The sequence below is a fragment of the Anguilla rostrata genome, chromosome 14 (assembly GCF_018555375.3).
Source record: "Anguilla rostrata isolate EN2019 chromosome 14, ASM1855537v3, whole genome shotgun sequence".
NCBI classification, from domain to species: Eukaryota; Metazoa; Chordata; class Actinopteri; order Anguilliformes; family Anguillidae; genus Anguilla; species Anguilla rostrata.
Genome location: NC_057946.1, coordinates 6,686,101 through 6,707,237, shown reverse-complemented (window position 1 = coordinate 6,707,237; position 21,137 = coordinate 6,686,101). Strand labels below are relative to the sequence as shown.

Below are 21,137 nucleotides of genomic sequence, written 5' to 3'. Positions count from 1 at the left end.
AATGGAAGTGAGTCTGTTATATAGGCTACTGCACACTGACTGAATCACTAAGGAAAAGAATATGTGATTGGCTATCCGTTGGCAAGACTTAACTCCACTGTAACTCAGGGACAAGAACAGTTTCCTTGCCCTTAACTTCTTTTTCCAGACCTCTCAGAATTTGAGAGTTGGCTCCCAGGTTCTCCTGTGTACCCACTGCACACTGAAACCACTGACGCTACCTTAAACAGGTTCCCCTCCTACCTCTTAATCCACTCCTGCTCTTAATCCCCTCCTGCCAGGTCAGGTTCAGACTCCACATCCCATATCCCCGTACAGAGGCCCCTCAGGGCTCTGTCTCTGGCTTCTTTCTGTGCTCCCTTTAGACCACATTACTTGGCTCTGTAATCTATAATTTCACCTGTCACTTCTATGCCAGTGATAACATTTGCATCGCTCCTTTCATGGCACCAGTGCAGGTAAATCATACTCAGGTTTCATACACAAAAAAACACTGTTCAAAACAGTTTTGACCTATTATCAAAACAGTATTTTGATAATAGGCCAAGCAAGCTGCTGCGCAGGCCTACAAGTCAAGTGTAGATCTGAGTGGGTAAGTTCGTAAGTAACCATGTACCAAGCTTTCCTAATTCCTACTAATGTTTTTTAAGTTGAGAAAATATTTTATGCAAAGCATCCACTTACGCAATGTTAGTTTGAAGAATGCCTTAATCAAAATTTAAACTCCAGCACGAATGCAATACTTTGGGTTACAGTGAAGAACAACTGCTATAGTTCAGTTCCAAAACATTTTCATATTTGCAACATGTGTAATTTAATTATCTATTGCTCATTCTTCCTTGAGAATGTAAACAAATGCCATTAGTCAACAACTATATAGCTTATAGTTGTAGCAAACATACAAGTACAAAATTATCATTAAGTAAAAAAAAAAGGTTAAAAAATTTAGTCTATAGCTAGTCTTGATAAAAACAGCTGTAAGAGGGCTGCCCTTGGACACATATAGCTTGAAGTAGCATCCTTTTCTCTGTCAAATTACACAGCAATCATAAGGTACAGCAGAGCTGTTGTTCCTACACAAAGGGCTGCTAGTCATTACCAATAGCCTATATCTTTTTTCTCACATTTAAATCCACGCCGAAATGTAAATGGAGCATCTTCTTGTTGAATTCCCAGAGAATTACTTCAGATGTGATTGTTTTTATCCAGTCATGTTGAGTGGGTCTTTATCATTACACTGCTGACACAATAAGCACCTTATGAATAGTACAACTCAGTCTCTGTGGAACAAATACTGCAATGTTTGTTCATATTTGCATGTGCCATTTTGCATCTTTCCTTATCAGACATGTTAGAATATGTTGGTCTTCATGTAAGACCTGACTCACATGCTCTGCAGGAACAAGGGCAAATGGCCTTTGGTGGTTCAATGAGTCCAGTTCCATGCGTATCTTCCAGTAAACAGTTCATAATAGGCCCAGACCTTCCTTTCCACCCGTTTTATTAAGGGCTTCAAAGAGGTGGGCCATATTTGTAAAGATAAAAAGAAAGGACTCAGACCAGTCCTCATTACTTGCAGCAGGCGTGACTCACATAACCAAGTCATGGCAAACTGCAGCATTACCAAATGGGTGAGATCCTCCCCAGTTCATTAAAAAGGAGCCATTAATTGCATCGCTCATCCAGTCTATATAATTTCTAAAAATTACACACTTTGAAATGCAACGGAAAAGAATCCCAAGGATTCACTGGTGCAGATCTAATGCATACAGCTTAATTAAAATGTACTTTGAAGTGGCCAAGTTGAATTATTAAGCGAAGAATTGTATTACCCTTTGTCTTCGATCAGCTCATTCCAACAAATCCCAAAATTCCACCTCTCCTCACTATGGTTCAGTGTGACCGCCATCCTAGCTCCCTTCCGCGAGTACGTGTGAAGAAATGCGAATCGTTCCGAGGGAGTGTCTCAAACAACAGGAAATTTATTTATAGAAGTGGAAGCCGTATTTTCCTTTGAGGCCTACAGCCTTAAAACGATTAAAGCACCAACAAAACATAATCTCAGGCAGACTTTTGGAAGGGAAGCTCCAGGTCAACTGGTTGTCTTAATTTTCAGTTCACAGCCACCCTAAGCCTATAAGAACAGGTGACCATCCATTATATCATAATGCGAATCAAACCGCTTAAAAAACACTTTTCATGAAGTGAAATCGAAGGAGTGCAAAGGAATGACTGACCTCAGATTACCCACCCACCCTTAAGATTAAAAAGAGTTTTGTTTATTTACAAAGCAATTGGACACAAAAAAATACACAGACCTCCCTAATAACATTCCTTTGATCCAAGTGACCCTGTTAGAGGACTGAGAGTTAGAAAGCAAAAGACATTGCAATTGCTATGTTTATCATTACCTTTGTATAAATAGATGCAATGTAAATGCCCTGTGGAATGTTGTTTAAGCTGCTCTGGATAAGAGCATCTGCCAAAATACCTGTAATGTAACGTAGTCTCCACTGGTCATGATCATTTTCACTTTGTTTATGAGAACATGCCTCTCTTCCCAAAATAATATATATATATTATTGTTTTAAAATACAAAATTACAAAGTCATGCGCAAACAAGTTAATGTACGCAATAGGTAAATAATAAATAAACAAAAAGTCTGATGGTGTATGTCTTGAATCTGATCAAGATGGTAAAAAAAATAGCCTACATATTAAATGACGGGTAACAGCAGCAATGATAAAGATAACTCGTTCAAACCAAAGCAATTTTCTAAATATATGGCAGCAAACAAAACAAAAAGGGCAAAGACAAAACATGTTTTAAAAGACAATGATATAATTTCTGAATATATTCAATATAAAATGTTAAGTGTGATTGATTATTGTCCCAACTTTCAATAAAATCTGAAAAATTAATAAAATCCCTTGGGTTGCCGAGAAGTTCAAGTTACGCGTGTAAATCCTTATCATCAAACACTTGATTGCATCACTGCAACTACCACGACTGGATCAAATTAGTTATACGGGCATTGAAGTTCACATTAAAATCCCTTTAACTCGGAAGCTTACCACTTTCGTGCCTGGGGTTACAATTCAAAACCACCCAAGCATAAGGTGCGGTCTAGCTTTTCCAAACGTAAGGCTGCAGTAGCACGCTGGTTACAGGTAGGCGTCTCTATGCAGATCATCGTAACACACGTATATGGTGTTATGTAGCCAGAGCTAGGTCAATAAAAAAAAACACACAAAAGATATCCTATAGTAGGACTTCATTTCATGAAGCCATAAATGCACATATCAAACCGATACATAAAACAAGAGTATGCGACACATAAGTAGCTAGTCCACACTATTCGGTCCAAGCCATTTGCTCCAAGTTAGAAACTGCTCCACAACACAAAAAATAAATAACAAGCTAGTGAGTTAGCAGCCCAATATCAGATGTAAGTGAAAGAAAGTTCCATACCAGATAATCCATGTACTGCGTTAGTAGATGGTCGATTTCTTCCAAAAGATGAAGTTGTACAGGTGAAGTTGTTTCTTTTTTGAATAGTTCGTGAATAACGGATGCATTCAAAAGCTGTATTGATGGCACGGTGCTTTGTATTCCCCGCCTTCCCAATGGACAATATAAAGTCTATATAATAATTCCTTGTGCTTCTGGTTTCGATATGCCTGAAAGCTTGATTATGTAACTGTACTTAGAGTACCCTGCCAGCTGTAATCTTCCTGCAATTTTAGCGCGGGTGTTTTTATGCTGCCCCTTACTTTGATCACGAAAATTCCGTGTTTGGTTGAACAAAATAGCCACAATCTTACAGGAACTATGAAAACCCCTTTTCTTTTGCGTCGCGCAGTCATCTGATCAAGCACGTGGTACATACGTAACACCATCAGCTGTGAAGCCACGATGAATGAACCATTTGACACGTGACCAGGGTACATCCTACTGCTTTATTTTGGTAATGCTTTTTGCTGATGGAGGGGATGGGTTGCACAACTTGCACATAGGACGCCGTTGTATTTAATGAGGCAATGTTGTGAATTAGAGCAATATATTAGATCAAAAGCAAACGGAAAACAGCAGTAGTTGGCCAAGTTTAGTTCTAGCCTACTTCCCGTTTTCGTGACCAGAATGCTTAAATGTCACTGCATGTCGTTTCTTATGTCATTATATGTCGTTTCTAGATCATTTTAACCTATATATATAAATGCGTTGATACTGTTATTTTCGTCAGATACTTTCTCACAAAAAACGTTTGTACAATCCGCCGTCGAAGCGTCTGCAACATTAGTAACTTAGTAGCTATTACAGAACTACCACAAAATAGCTTACTACAGAAATGTTTCTGAGTGGAAATGTGACGTAGCTCTTCCGCCAAAAAAAAGTGTGTGCTAATTTTCAACATTTTTACAACAGTTCAAATGTACAGTATAATGTAACGTCACATGAAACCCTCTATAATACAACCACAAGATGGCAGTCTTTGTCTATTTTTCCCGATGCCCTATATTTTGCTCTTAAAACCTAAATCAACTAACATTATTTTATTTATATTAATATAGAATTTACATAGCCTATGGATGTTTTTCAGTGACGGGGAGGATTCATCCATCCATAAATTATCTGTACTCACTTATCCGGGCAGGGTCGCGGGGGGTGCTGGAGTTTATCCCATACCAGTGTGTATTGAGCGAGAGGCAGGCATACTGCCTGGACAGGTCGCCAATCTATCGCAGGGCACTCACACCATTCACTCACACACTCATACCTAAGTGCAATTTAGAGTCTCTAATTAGCCTACCTGCATGTCTTTGGACTGTGGGAGGGAACCCACACGGACAGGGGAGGACATGCAACCTCCACACAAAGAGGCCAGAATTCAAATCCAGGACCTTCTTGCTGTGCACCAATGTGCCGCCCAAGGAGGATTTAATATTAATTCATTAGAATTCCGATTAATTCATTTAAAATTAGCCTGCAAAATTGGTTTGTATTTTATTTTTTTATAAGGTAGCATTTGAGCCTACCCCAGTGGTTCTCAAACTCGGTCCTGGGGTACCTCTGTTTATGCTGATTTTTGTTCCAATTGCAATCCCAGAATTTGAACTGAATTTGAATCTGTTCATTTTTCTTAATTATCCTATGCTTTTTATATTTAGAGGGATTATTTACTGTCTAAAGACACATTATGTCATATGTATACCAGTAATAATAAAAATCCCATATGCACATTGCGGTTAAAAAAAATTAACTGATCAAATCTAATTAGAGACTGTGGTGAGGCTCCTAATTGGCGAAAGTTTGGACATATCTACTTATTTACATTAAAGACAGACTCATCAAAAAACTGTGGTCGATTCGTGTTGTCTGGCTGAGCGTTCACTGTGGCTCCTCCTTCGATTATTTCAGACTGACCGCTTGTAGCAAGCGCTGGTGCAATTAGAAGAGCGAGTCTGCGGCAGCTGGAAAAGGGAATTGCGAGAGCTGTAACTTCAGATTAAAAGGGAAGACCGTTGAATCGGATCCGATTTTTACCGAGATTACAACACGAAGGACGGGATGCTTTAAAAGCTGTTTTGAGACCCAGTGGTGATATGCCGTCGGACACTCACAGAATGATGAGAAAATAACCAGAGGAGCCACTCTACAAAGTAATTATCTGGCTAGTTGTGTGAGTTCAGTTCGAGTGGTCGAGTACTAGCGAGTCACGAGCCTATTCGTGAAACCGCTCTTGTCCTGAATTATGGCGCAAAGGGCGAGGGCTTTGTATGACTTTAGTTCAGAAAATCCTGGGGAAATATCAGTGAAGGAAAACGAAATTGTTACCCTGTACTGCGAACAAGACATAGACGGGTGGTTGGAGGGGGTGAACAGTAGAGGGGAACGGGGGCTCTTTCCAGCCTCCTACGTGGAAATTCTCAAGAACGACACCGTCTCTTCTTATAATAACAACAGCACATCTGGGGATGGGTTCCACAATCCCAGGTATGCCAACGTCCCATCAGGTGGCAATGACGCCTCATACCCGACTCAGGATAACGTAACACAAGATCCCACTTACAATTTGACGACTTTCCCCATTGCTGCTCAACAGCAGCTCAGTTATCAAACCAGCCAAGGGAGTGACGACGATTGGGATGACGACTGGGATGACAGTTCGACTGTTGCGGACGAGCCTGGTGTTGTTGGAGGGAGTTATCAGGATTATCGCAATGGACCTTCTGCCTACAGAGTATCCGCTTCAATGCCTCGAGGCGGGGGCGCGCAGCAAGCTAAGAGTTCGGCTACTGTCAGTAGAAACCTTAATAGGTTTTCAACCTTTGTCAAATCCGGTGGTGAGGCTTTTGTGTTGGGGGAAGCATCCGGCTTTGTGAAAGATGGAGACAAAATCTGCGTTGTGATGGGTCAATATGGTCCAGAGTGGCAGGAGAACCCTTATCCCTTTTCCTGCTACATCGATGACCCCACCAAACAAACTAAATTCAAAGGCATGAAAAGTTACATGTCTTACAGATTGACGCCTAGTCACACGCAGAACCAGGTCAATCGAAGGTACAAGCATTTTGATTGGCTTTATGCCAGGTTAGTGGAGAAGTTTCCCGTTATTTCGGTTCCCCACTTACCTGAAAAGCAAGCCACGGGCAGGTTTGAGGAAGATTTCATTTCCAAACGAAGGAAAGGCCTGATATGGTGGATGAATCATATGACTAGTCATCCAGTCTTGGCTCGATGTGATGTTTTTCAGCACTTCCTCACTTGTAGTAGTAATGACGAAAAGGCCTGGAAACTGGGCAAAAGAAAGGCGGAGAAGGATGACATGGTGGGTGCTAATTTTTTCCTTACTATAAGCACTCCTGCAGCCCCACTTGACCTACAGGACGTTGAGAGCAAAATTGATGCCTTCAAAGCTTTCACAAAAAAGATGGACGACAGCGTGCTGCAAGTCAACGCAACGGTAAACGAATTTGCCAGAAAGCAGATAACGGGATTTAAGAAGGAGTACCAGAAAGTTGGACTATCTTTTAGAGTCCTCAGCCAAGCTTTTGAGCTTGACCAACAAGCTTACTCGGCCGGTTTAAACTATGCGATCGCATACACAGGGGAAGCTTATGATGCAATTGGAGACTATTTCGCTGACCAGCCCAGGCAGGATCTTGATCCTATAATGGACCTTTTGGCTCTTTACCAGGGGCACCTGGGTAACTATCCCGATATCATCCATGTTCAGAAAGGTAAATCGCCATATCTTCACTTTCCTGAAGACCACTAATCTTTTGCACGCAAAAATATTAACGCAAAATCTTCTAAATGGCCTGAGTAATTATTGACGTCCACTGCCAATCATTATTATATGAACCCCGACAAGACTAAAGAAAACTAACACTAATCTGTGATAGTACACAAGTCATAAAAGTGTTATTGTTGAAGGTGTTGTGTTGGGGGGGGGGGGGGGGGGGGGGGGGGGTTTAACCAATATTCACACATGACATCTTTGCTTTTATGTGTGCTCAGGTTAGTGTCTCAAGCTTTCACAAGAAAGGTGTGGCGCGTGTTACTTTCCACATATGAAATGTCTCAGCAGAGCCTCAAGGAATGACCGATGCACCTCAACACACAGTTCTTCTGATAAGATGATATGCAATGATATCCTAATGTATTACAATGATGTATTTACATAGGTTTTATATTGACAATTCATTTTAATTGCTGGTCATATGCAAAAAGTTAAAGTAAATTCTCCCTCTACTGTGTAATTGCACAAAAGTGTGTCATGCAACAGAGTGGCTATCGCAGAAGTGTGCAGACCCAGATTTAAACACTGCAGGGCACGAGGTTGTTATTGAAAATAAGATGTTAAAGTCAGTGTTTATGTTCATGTACTGTTGCAATTATATAGCATAAACGGATGCATAACACATGGCTGCTTTGAGGCATGCAGCTTTTCTTGTGAGGGCTGTATGGAATTTGCATTCCGCGGGTGAATATTTGCTTAGATTCACAAACCCAATGAATAACTGCATATATTTATTGATTGAGACTTCAGTATTGTACCCAGAATAGGTTAGAAAGGCATTACAGGCCTCACGACATGGCTCAGGAGGTAAGAGCGATTGTCTGGCAGTCGGAGGGTTGCCGGTTCAAACCCCGGCCTGGGCCTGTAGAAGTGTCCTTGAGCAAGACACCTAACCCCTAACTGCTCTGGCGAATGAGAGGCATCAGTTGTAAAGCGCTTTGGATAAAAGCGCTATGTAAATGGACTGCATTTATCATTTACTGTTGCTTTGGCACAGTACTACTAGAACATGTTGGTTTCAAGGTTATGTCCAAGGGAACTGAGGAGGAGGTGTTGTCAGCCTTGTGTAGTTTCAGAATTTTCCTTTGAAATACTTCCAGTGAAGAGATGCAGTCAAATAGGCTGTACAATGGAACCACATAGGCTGTATCAACAAATTCTTAAAGCAATGTTTACAGAAGACATTAGATATTTGTAAAGTGGGGCCTGTGTAGCTTAATATAAGAACTGTTGGGCCATAGTCACCTTTGCCCCAATCATAGACAGTGGGCTGCATCACTCCACTGAAAATGAGTGCTTTAGATAGACACTCTAACCACCACACACTGTATTGGTAAAAATTTCTATTTTTTATCTGCATTTAGTGATAATCGCAACTGTTAAAATCTAGTCATGCTTAACTAAGAAATATATCCTGATTACACAGATTATTGGTGTACTTTCACACATTGATGCTGAATTTGTGTTTAAGAAGCGTTTTGAGAGCTCAACTGGGTCTCGACTGCAGTGGGGAGCTGACATAAGCATGTTCTCTAAAACAATGTCTGGCTGGCCCCCCCCCATTTGAATGTTCAGCCTGGAGCACTTATGTGGCAGTCTCCAAGGGCCGTGCAAATGCACTCTTAGTCCACATGGCTTACGGTACTGACCCCTCCCTAGCAACAGAGGACTCTTTGGTTGTCAAGGGGAACTTGAGTGCAGTTGTGGTCTGACACTGCACATATATAAAATAGCGTCACAATATGTTACAATTTTTATGGCCTGTTATAGAGGCCTAGAGAGCAAATCACATGATCTGGGTATTGAGTGCCACTGAGTTCCTGGCTTGAATTCACCTGAGGCCTCCACAAGGGTTTGCTTAACAGTCACTGTACACTTCAGAGTTAAATAATGCAACAACTGCAGAGTACTCCGGTATGGTTCCTGCCTTGGAGACGATTCATGAAGCAGAAGACGACTTGTTTTCTTACCAAGCTGCTGTGTTTCTTCTGTGTGCTCACTACAAACGTTTGTCCCTGACATGGGCGCGTTTCACAGCTGAATGTGATTTGAAGCAGCAGTACTGTTTGCATTCTTCAGTCGGCCACTCATTTGGAAACAACCTCTTCTCATCTTGCCTTTAACCTGAACCGAGTGTGTTCTCAGTATCACTTTCTGCCAATGGTAAGCTAGTCTACTTGCTCACGCTGAACAAATGGGTGAAGCAAGTATGAAGAAGAAAAAAAACAAACTGAAGAATTAAAATGAATGGTTTCATTCATTTTTATTACTATTTTCTTTATTCATAGCATTTGGTCTTAACAGAGATTTTGCTTCCAATGTGAATGTTAAATTTCTAAACCTAATAGCCATTCCCATTATTTTGATAGTCAAAATTGATCTGAATGAATACAATTTATAATGATGGTAGGCTGTATAGACCACTTTATTTTCCATCAAAATCATGGTCCCAATCAGAAATGTGCAATTCCAGCAGCCCAAGGACACCCCACTCGTAGTGGTCTCAGTTGAGTTATTTTCATTTGCATCCAGGTGCGATCATGTCACTGTGAGAGGTTTCACACATCGTTTCAAACAAACCCAACTGCGTTCTGTTCCAGTCAAACAGTCAAATGCACTAGAAAGTGCTTTTAGTCTTTGTTCTACCCCGCCTTTGACTGATGATCACAATTCATGCAGAATGCAGCGACGTATCAGTACTCTGTGAACCCTGTGCTAATTTATGCTATTCCTTTTCTTAAGTAGGTGGTCAATGCTGACAGAATTATTTGATCATCACATTTTTTAAAAATCTTTTTTTTATCACGCTTCTAGTTGAGAGACGATATTCATCTTGACCACGAGCGCATTCTGAGATTGGTGCGTGTTAAGTGGGTCACACGCCTTCGCTGGCCTGGCCTTGTGTAATCCTCATTACGCAACGGGACGCGCTGCTCTGGAGCGGAAGGGTCAGTGGGGGTACGGTGGGCCTGACTCACGGAGGGGTGACATCCCCAGCCTGTCCCTCGGGACCGCTCCCCCACTGCCAGCCCAGATGAATCATTCTCGGTGTGCGTTGCCTGCGAATGCCTCCGACCTCCAGCTTTTTCTCTTGTACCAGGAACTACTGAACTTCCTCATGTTTCTTTTTATAGATTTAAGACTAGACAGGTTCAATCCGCCTTAATGGGCGATTAGCCAAATTTTTTGCCCCATCCAAAATTTTGATGAAGCTGAAGAAGTTAATGTTGATTAATGTAACTTTTTACATTAATGTTGATTAATTAACTTTTCCCCCTAAATTTTCAGCTCTTTGCAAAGTTCTATTCACTGGAAACATAACAATGAAAAATCATAATAAACTAGGGAATTTGTTTGAGTAAGCCAACCCCAACCCATGAATGTATCCATGGGAACCCCACAAATATCCACATTAAAACACAGACCTGGGTAAAATATGGTTGATATATAGGGTTTATCATTAGTTACTGGAATCAAAATACAGGCATATGGACCTGTTTTTCTGTCACTGCAGAGTAGCTACCTTTGTAATAATCGGGCAGTAAAATATCTGTTTTAGCAGTTAAGGTAGATGCCACATTAAGGTATAAAATTCACAACATTTAGGGGCTGGTTAAATGAGCCAAGAAACCTGCTCAGGAGGATGTGTCCCACCATCAGCATGTCCCCTACTCAGCATTACACCACAGTGCTGCCACAGGCTTGGTGTGCAGTAAGAACACAGTGACATGGGCAATGTGGAAAATTGCTCAGTGAAGTTTAAAAAAACAGCTCAGCAGCAGATGTTTTTGTCGCTAGGCAGCCTTCTCTGCTGTTTTCTAACCATTACACAGTTGCATTTTAAAAGGAAGTACTGTATACTCATTCACAGCAGTACTGACCATTTGAGCTAACTGCATTCATAAAATGAGTAATTATGAGAATACGACCAAGCGTGTTGATTTTGCACAGATTGTTTTCTGCGTCATTACTAAAGAAATGGGGAAACCTTTTATTAATACGCTGATTTTACAGGAGAGTACAGCATCGCCCATAATCAAATCTGCAGTGTGTGATTACTGTAGTTTGCCACAGCTGTGTGTGTACTGGGAGCCATTTGCACATATTTTACTTACTGAAATATCAGTTCTTTATTATATCTACAAATAGTTTTTCACAGAACCGTTTGTACATCGTGATGGATACAGCTGTTGAACAATTTTACACATTAGTGTAATTCCTTGAATTAGAGGGTTGAAATGGATTCCAGAATGAGAACTGTGTTTGAATAATGTGTGTACTATCTATCTGCCGTTATCAAATTCTGCTTGTTAGGTTTAACATACAAGGTCTTCTTAGCAGCCCTTTGAAGTCTTGCTTTCAGCTTTAATTTTGTTGTGTAATTCCTATGGCATTTAAGCTTGGTGGGCATTGCTTGTATTTTGCATGCTATTACTGGAGTTCCCACTTCTACTCTGAATGCTCTAACCGTATCACTAAAAATAGATTTAGCACTCATTCACATGCAACTTGAAACTAATATTACTGGACAAAAGTCAATATTTAGTTTGCCTCAGGCCAAAGAAACTATGAACGTATGATCAGCAGGTGAGCATTGTTCACATTGTTCATACATACAATATGTTCATACAGGCGTACAATACACTCGTACTTTGCACTCCTAAAGCCTACTCTGTGCAGCCTTCTTCATTGCGGTGGCTTTGTCTCTAATACGTTACAGGTGAGGTTTGAAGGGTTTAGTCTTTCTGTGAAAGTACTAAGAACTGATGCAGGTGGCAAACAAAATGGCTGAACCGTATGGATCTGTGGCTCTCATTTTGGTCGCTCGTGTCAGAATGGCTGTGACTGACCTGCGGGCTGACTTCTCTTGGTCCACAGGGGCGCTGACCAAAGTGAAGGAGAGCCAGAAGCACGTGGAGGAGGGCAAGATGGACGCCCCCCAGGCGGAGGGCATCGGCGAGCGCTGCAACATCATCTCCTGCGCCACGCTGGCCGAGATCCAGCACTTCCACCAGACCCGCGTGCGCGACTTCAAGGCCCAGATGCAGCACTACCTGCAGGAGCAGATCGGGTTCTTCCAGAAGATCACCGGCAAGCTGGAGGAGGCCCTGCAGAAGTACGACAATGCCTAAGGGCGAGGCCTGGGGCCTCAACCTCATCCCCAACGCCATGCCTTTCAGTCTTCACATGGACAAGAGGGGATTAGCAAGCAAGCACTCGTTTAGCAATACAGGGGAGACAGAGTGAAAACTCTCATCCACGTACCTGTTGCATGAATGCTTTCCGGTTGCTTCCTGGATGCCTATCTGATGGCCATTCTCTGAAGGATTCTACCGTTGATAAGAAGATAGTGGATTATGTTATGACCCCTCATCAGACTGAGATTGTTAAGATAATGGAGTTTATGTTTTTAAGGTAACTGCAACAGCACAGCCAGTAAAGGCTCTCAACCCAGCAGTGGTTATAGCTGAATCGGTGGTTGCCAGTTGTGCTCAACATATTCATGTATTAGTAAATAGCATGCACAATGAAAGTTATAAAAGTTATAGCTTTGCTTACTCTACCAATGTAGCTTTTGTTATTAGCCTTATCGCAGTAATTTTAAAGAAAATGTTTATGAGATATGCGTTTTTCTAGCCTCCAAGGATGCTCAGATTTATTCTTCATCACCGTTGATTGGCCTTCCACCTCTGCCTTGGGTAATCCCTCCAAATGCATTGGGCCCTCCAAATTTTTAAATCAACTGTTTACAAGTTCCTAGCAGACCAGCTATTATCACTCTGTGCCTTGTAACGATGTCTTTAAATTATCTTTTATAAATTTTAAAAGATATATTTTCAGTTTTGTGTTATTAAGTCCGTCGTACATTTCCATCTTGTGATATTGTGTTATAGTTGAATGAGGGTAATTCCCTGGCTGTACAGACCACTCAGGAAGGAAGTGGCTGTTGATTTACACTGTCCGTAGTGTACCCGTGGAGAGAGCATACCCGCCTCTCTCCATTGAGGCATATCTAGTGAGAAGGGGGAAATTTCCAGGAAAAACATAATTGCTCCACAGGATTATGTATTTGTCCCTTGGAATTCCAAAAAATTCACCTGAGAGATCTGTCTGGCTAAAGAAAAAACAGAGGAGTGGAATACCAAGATTGAGGTGGGCTTTTTTTCCCCTTCCCATCAGCAGCAGGACCCTCGTGAACAAACTCTTGATGCCCTCGTTGCAGGAGCTCAGACAGCCCTAGCGTGTTTAGTTTGAGGAAACGTTCCCTGGTCTCACTTCCTCAGACTATAAAAGGGTGAACTCGGCCCGTCTGACGAGAGCTGTTTGTCCATAATCAGGGATTACTTGTATTATTTTTTTTTTTTTTTCAAACAATTAGTACAATATCTGACTTTGCAGCTCCCCACTGTAGTTTTATTGTAATTCATAGTGCTGGAGATGTGAAACTTGTTTTAGCGTAGAATCTGGAAAAACAAATCTAAGCAAAATAAACTCATCTTGTACAAAGGTGCCTCATAATATTTTTATTTTTATTGCCACAGTATCCCTCTGCCAGCTTATTTTCAAACACAGTTGTTTACTGACGTGGTTCTCAGACACGCTCCCCACTGTGCATGCTGGTTTTTCATTCCCACCTCGATCCCAATCCCAGAATTTTTCTTAATTGGATACTTTTTATGTTTTGAGGGATCGTTTGCCTTCTTAAGGCACATTATGTCAGAGATAGCTGTGCACGCCATGAAGAATATAAGTACCATATTCACATTGTGCCATATTGCAAATTATTACATAAAAAGCAGTAAAACATTTTTAATTGATTCAATTAAAGACTGTGGTGAATCAAACAAACCGTTTGGTACTTAATGAAGAATTAAACAATAGCGCAAATGACAACGAGCCAAACCTGCGTGGTCTTAATAAGTTTAAGGAAAGAAATTATGACACTTAAACACACATGTCCGATGACCTTAACTGAGCAAGAGTTTGACTGTAACAAAAACAGGATACACCACAATGATCTGAGTTTGAGAGCCACTGGTCTATTGGATCAAACCTGTTTGCGGGTGTTGACTAACCTTTCATAGAAGTACTCCTTTTGATCACAGTCCTGTTTAAAATCCAAGCTTACATCATTCAAATAGAATATAAATAAACAAATATTATACAATTTATGCAGAAAGTGTTATAGAACAGGAACGTAAAGGGTTTTTTTATTAGGTTAATTCTCATAGCACTATATCATGTTCAATTTAATGTTTTTTGTACTCTTAATATGCTTAGGACTATATAATTTTTACCCTCGAGTTTGAGGGGGATCAGATGACTTTTACTTAGAATTTTATTAAAATACATAAACAGAAGATGCGCTGCACTTGATTCTTTATGACTGTGGGACCGTATGCTAATGTCCGGTCTGCTCATGGTCCTCTGAAGAGTATGTTGGCATGATGGCAGTCACAATAGACGAGTTATCTGTGCCGCAGGTTTTGTGACCAGTCACAACTCTGTGTGGCTTTTTGACAGGGTTGCCAGTTTGAGAAAGCAGAAGTAGAGGATGGAAATGTGCTATTAAATGCTATAAATAAGTGTACGTGGTCTTGGTGGGTGGTATGACAGCTGTTGATCACGAAGGAATTTTTCTCTTGAATAAGTCTTTCAGGCCTAAAAATAATTAGCTTATGCAACAGAGACTATTTTGTGTGTCCACCAGTAAACAACAGATATCTATCAGACACCCACCCAGTTATGTTGTTTTGCTACTGAAAAAATAAAGAAACGGATCACTTGACATTTGCATTACTTTGCTCACAGGATAGTAAGCCAAAATGAACAGGAGCATACCTTGCCAGAACCGATGCCCTCTTGACTTATTTCAGTCCAATGTTAGCTCGTGAGTATTTGATAGCCAATTGTTCAGACAACATTTATTGGTATGCCATGCGTTAATGCTATGGACACATTAAAATAATGGATCGCCATTGGTTGTGTGAACAAGAGAACCCGCTAGCAATGTCAGAAATGTTAAGATGGGAATGCTGCGTGTTCCGTGTCGGAAAGCAGCTCATAAGAATTTGTGATGATGTCAGCGATGGCCTGACACAGCAGAGAGGTATATGGGCCATAAAGCCAGCTTCGTGTTATTGTGCTGAGTGTCTGTCACTGGATAATGTCCATATAGTAAAGACTGATCTTTCAGTTGGCCAAGCTGTTGTTGCTCAAGTCATTGGAAATTTGCTGCAGGCTTGCTCGTTCACCCTGTGAACCTTCTCTTTTAAAATAGAAAAATCGACTTCTAGACTGAGGTCTTATTGGCATTAAATCCCTAAGAATATCAATGATGTTCTAAAGCAAATCATTCTTCTGTTTCATTTCGCAAGCTTCATGACAAAACATGACAAACATGTTGAGCTTGTTTTTGGTACTTGGAAGATTTGCACATTTTAAATTTTTACGTAATGTAAATATATTAGAAGCCTAGAGCTGATAATCTTTTGCTCATACATTTTTATGTTAAATCACATAAAAATGTATGAGCAAAACAAATAGACAAGCCATTAAATTTAAGAGTGCAACTGTTTCATACCGAACGCTGCAATGGTATACATTAAGATATGTTCTCTGTAAAGCCATTTTAGTCCAACTTTGAGAGCAGAGCTCTGTTTCTAGCCTCATGGCTCTTTGACACCTGGAGCTCAGAACAGGCCAGGCACACTGCATGAAGTCCTTAGAAAGAGGTGCTCACGTGTTTACATATGTTTTCTCTTATTTTTCATTGTGTAAATCAGTTAGATGCAAGATGACAGCTTGCAGGTTCGCAGAACAGAGGGGGGATACATCTAAATGGCATCTTGATTATATGACCAGCAGGACTGTAGTTTTTCTCTGGGGCATTTTTAAGTGATTCACATGAATAAAAGTGTGGGCCATTTTCCCAGAATGCAACACACAGTTTCAGATGGCCTCTCCATCACTGCTTTGAAAAATATCATTAACAGACTGTAAATAGACATTAATCAGTCCTCTTATATTATTCACAAATAAAAACGAACAGCTTCTATTCATTGTGTGTGTATGTGCAATCTCTGTCCTGACTCAACCTAGAAAAAGGTGTTATTCATCCCCCATACACATAATTAGGAAAGCCCTCTTGTGGCAGGCACCATTTGTGTTCTCTCTTGCTCTTTATCTGCATGTTCCTCTTCATTCTCCTGCTAAACCTACACAAAGCATCTGTTTAGCAAGTAAATAATGTCACAAATATTTATGTTTTTCTTATTCCCCATCACCACACTGTAGTTCTGAGTCTAAAGACCAGTGAAAACAATGTTCTTCAATCAAAACAGTCTCCTAAAAATTAAAGACCTCTTCCATGTTTTGTTGGTAATATGTAAGCTAATTTTAAATAAGCATCGAAGGAAGCAGCAATCTTATCATTTCAACTTTTAAAAAACAAAGAAATGTTGTTTTGCTTTTTCACTTGTATTTTTCTTTTTCTTTTTTTTTACTGGTTTAGGTGTTTCAGCACAGGGGTGATGTGTCCTGTTTGCTCAGATATCACATTTCATGTTTGCATCATCGAGATTGAAGATTGAAGTTCCACTTCAGAAGAATTAAAGGAAGCTGACTCAATCAACAGCACCTTTATTCAGTTGTCAAGGGTATTGTGATCTTATGACTTGAGGGCAGAACTTCCTTAATAAATGAAGCTGGCATTATTTATAATGATAGGGCCCTGCTGAGTCTAAGCAGACTATAGCATTAGCAAGAGGCTGTAAGAATGTGTCGGAGAATTATCAGATGGAATGCCTTCCAAAAACTCAGCAACAGCAGGGAACCAAATGTTTTTGCATGCTGCAAAGCTGCTGACGTTAGCTAGAAGCAGGGAGTGTAGCCAGGACGAGTTCATTGTGTGTTAAGTACTGTTCATCGTCTGGGAGAATTTTGGCAGGATTATAATAGCAGTAGGCCTGCACAAATGTCCAATATTGATTTTGAATTTATTCAGACAAAAATCATTCCCGACTTCAGATATTCACATTTTCCAACTCCTAAGAGAGAAGGTATTAAATGAATGGGAGCTGTCTCAGGAGAGATTGACTTGATCTTTCTTATTTTCCATCATTTTTACCATGCTGTGCTTTACAGAGGACATGTATGTGGCTGCCAATAGTCCTCATGATGTGCTTTTATGAATATTTGATGACCTTTCAGTTAGGTTACCACCATGTGCTGTTTTGTTTATTTGCAATATTTATTACTCAAATCTAAAAAATAAACCTACGGTTTACAAATATATTGGCACAAGCACTATGTTCAAGTAACTTCAGCAAAGTGCTGTAATTTATTTTTCCACTGAATTTCATTTGTGTACAGAATGTGGCCACTGGCTACAAATATTGAATCTTTGAATTAATGAGTGTGTCTATACAGAAAAAAATTATGGGCTCAAAGAAGTGGTTTCAAAAAATAAGTGTCAAGTTTCAGGGACAAATCGCAAAAGATTTTGCACACACTCATAACAAAGGAAAAATGTGCTATCTGCATGTTTGAGGAGACAAAATTGCAGACAGAACACAAATTGCTACATGCAGTGGACTTGCTCTTGATCAGTGGGTGAGTCAGATATTTTATTTAGAGGGACTCTAGGCTGGAATGTGTGTGATACTCTGCTCTGACCTTGGTACACATCTTCACTTTCAGTCTCTCCCACTTCAGAAGCAAACCCTGACCCAACCTTCCTCACAGCTGTTAAAATCAAACCATCTCCACTGACCTGGGTCAGAGACTTCACCATGTTAGACTTCTTTAATCTACATGTTGCCACTCAATTATCTAATCTTTTGTACAGTGCACTCTTTGGACCTCCCAAAACACAGTTTAGCCCATTTCTCTAAACTAGAAGGAGGGAAGGAATTAAGTGCCAGAGCTATGCTGATCAAGACACAATTTATTAAAAAAGACTTTTGGATGGATGCTCAACAATAACATCTTTCAAGACAAATGTATTTATTTACGTGGCCTGGACAGTGCTCAGCCACATGTCTGTCCCAGAATTAGCCACCAAGCCACTATAACTGCACATTGTCACTGCTACATTTTATATGCAGGCAGCAGCGTAAGCTTTGATGAATGAATATTTGAAATCTGATCTGCAGTCCTGGCCCAGTTGAGCTCTTGAGCTCATTGCAGTCTGCAGACTGGGTGTTTGGTCTCATAGATCTCTGTCCAAACACATGTATGAAATTGCATTAAAACCGCTTGTTGTACCATAATGGAAATAGCACTGAAGTATGTAAGTATGAATTTTTTTTTTCATGTGAACCACCTAAACTACTCTTCACAGTTAACATAAATATTTCTGAAACATATCAAAAGGTTGTAATCTAGAACATCTCTGCAGTTTATCCAGGGAAGAAGAATGTTAGTGGTTATACTGTTTTTCATCTCACAATGTCTGAAGCTTTTTTTTTCGGCTGCATGGGGTTGGAACCTTGAGAAATCTGTTTCAAATGAACTGGACTCTGATAGCCTTTGATCTCTGTTTGTCCCTGACCTGGGGGGTTCTCCATAGAAAACCGACTCCTCCCCCCACCCCTTCCCAGTTCAGATTACATCCTCACTGCTTTCATTATTTATACCAGACTCTCCTTACCATTCGCTCCTCACTATGGCTTATTTGTCACAGATACAAGTGCTTTACTTTATCCCTGATCACCGAACAAATGTGTGAACAAGTGGCTTCATAGCTTTTGTGGAAAAAAAAATTGATAAAAAAATTGAATGTTTGTGCATTGTTTTGTGATACACAATGAACTGATTTTTTACATAATGTTTTTAGTCACAGATTGACCAGTATTGCCTGTACATTTTCAAATAGCAGAGTTTCAGATAAATATGAAGTTTCAGGTTCAACATAACCTTTCAGAAAGGGAGGGAAACAAATACTGATTAAAAGATTATGGCCAAAATATTTGTAGCACAGGATAGTGCAGTTTCTTACTGCAGTACATTATTCATTTCACACAGCTTATTTCCACACTCCTTTTTATTTTCCTCCAGCTTCCATAGCATACCCTGCAGAGAAGCCCTGAATACTTCAGTATGTTAGAGGGGGTTCTGCTTTTAACTACTCAGTTTAGATGAATTATTAATGTGTCTTTGGTTTTTTCAAAAAATCTAACGGGGAGTCGATGATATACGATAGCTTTGCTTCCCTATACATTCCTTCAAGGATCCTATTCAGATTATTCGTTTGTCTACACCAAGCCCGTATATCAGTTTTTGATGTACATAAATCCCAACTATTCCTGCATAAATCCATTAGGCAGAGAAGGAGATCCATATTTCAACTTATTATGTCCATATGACTTCATGGATGCTATGCTATTATTTTACATTTCACTAAGCAGGATTTTTAACTTCAAAGACAAATGTTCGAAGAGGATAGAAGGTATTGTTTTGTTTAATCCCAATAAGAAAAAGCAATGAAAACTTTTTTCGAACAACCATAATTGATACTGTCTTTCATTAGTTCAGAATGCCTCAAAATGAATTTAATTCACAACAAAACAGGCTTGAAATCTATTTTACACGCACACTGTGGAATGAGATATAGAAACAGGGTGCTGTAACACTGTGATGTAAATCATATGGCTCTTTGTTTCCAGTCTATGGTACGTTTATTGAATTACGACAAGCATCTGGTCATATAATTGATCTGTTGTTGGGAGTCAGTAGTGTAGCTGAAGGTCTAGGACTGCATGTCTGTATGGGGTCAAAGTTGAGCAATTTGTCAGGATTTGATGTGAGCAATGTTCCATTGCACAGTGTGTTTTATCCATTGAATCAATCAAGATAAAACCAAATTACTATATATTTAACTATTTTGCAGCATAATTTGTGAAATAATGTAGCCTGTAATAACATGCAACTAGCTTCTATGAGACAGTATGGCAAGTGTTATAATTCAATCAGTGAGAGCTCACAGTCAAAACAGAGAAATTGATGAGGTCACAGTCTTGCATAGTGGTGTGAGGCTGAAGTGAAACACGCTATTACTATTTAAAAAAAAGAAGATTAATGGTGTGTCTAAAATTTATCAGCACAAAATGTAACATGACATTGACATGCTTCATTTTATAAACAGAAGATAGTCTACAGATTGACATTTCTTATGAGACTCATTGTGAGGTTTTCTTAAAATGTTATCATTTTAGCAAATATGTTTTGAAAATCATAACCACACAATCTAAGACACTTTCACTCTTTGATGTAAAACTGCAATTATGAACTGCGTGCAATGTGTGAAAGAAAGACATGATCTGCCATCTGTGTTAGTGGCAGCTCGTTTCAGTGCTGTAGTTAGGGAGAAAAAGGGATGATCTTTTCTTTACCTGGCAGAGGGTCCAGAATGTGGGAGTCTGAAGGCATTCTTCAGCGTCCTTGTTTTCATAAGCCGCGCACAGGAAGCCCTCACCACCAGGCCTCATTCATGCGCCCTCAGAAACGCTGACTGGTTCCCCCCCTCTGGCAGCGCTCCAAGAGGGGCCTAATTTCACAAAGATGGGCTCACTTTGCTCTCTGTTGGAAGTCTGAAAAATGCTCTCTCTTCAATGGGCTTCATTTACATCACACAATATGGCAAACAACAAACTAAAGCCGCATCTCTGCATGTTCATGATGACCGAAAAGACACAGTAACTGTACTGTCAAAAAAATAAAAAATAAAGATCAAAACTGAGAAAGCCTTAGCCTTTTCTCATTTTTATTCCGCCAAAGTATAATGAATCCTACTGACATCTCCTTGTTTTTTAAGTGGAGCGTTTTTATTGT

At 40.1% G+C, this 21,137-nt stretch overlaps 2 protein-coding genes across 2 annotated transcripts in view; one reads left to right on the top strand and one right to left on the bottom strand.

The window, feature by feature from the left end:
- Positions 1 to 3,882, bottom strand: part of LOC135238846 (ADP-ribosylation factor-like protein 15) — a 101,709-nt gene extending 97,827 nt beyond the window's left edge. Inside the window, exon 1 of the mRNA XM_064306955.1 lies at positions 3,473 to 3,882. Coding sequence (XP_064163025.1) covers positions 3,473 to 3,484 — 12 coding nt within the window. The 5' untranslated portion in view covers positions 3,485 to 3,882. The remainder of the gene's footprint in view (positions 1 to 3,472) is intronic.
- Positions 3,883 to 5,419: 1,537 nt separating this feature from the next.
- Positions 5,420 to 13,812, top strand: snx18b (sorting nexin 18b). The gene is made up of 2 exons (XM_064306953.1): positions 5,420 to 7,242; positions 12,183 to 13,812. Exons 1-2 carry the CDS (start codon positions 5,754 to 5,756, stop codon positions 12,434 to 12,436), a joined length of 1,743 nt encoding a protein of 580 aa, XP_064163023.1. The 5' UTR covers positions 5,420 to 5,753; the 3' UTR covers positions 12,437 to 13,812.
- Positions 13,813 to 21,137: the final 7,325 nt, after the last annotated feature.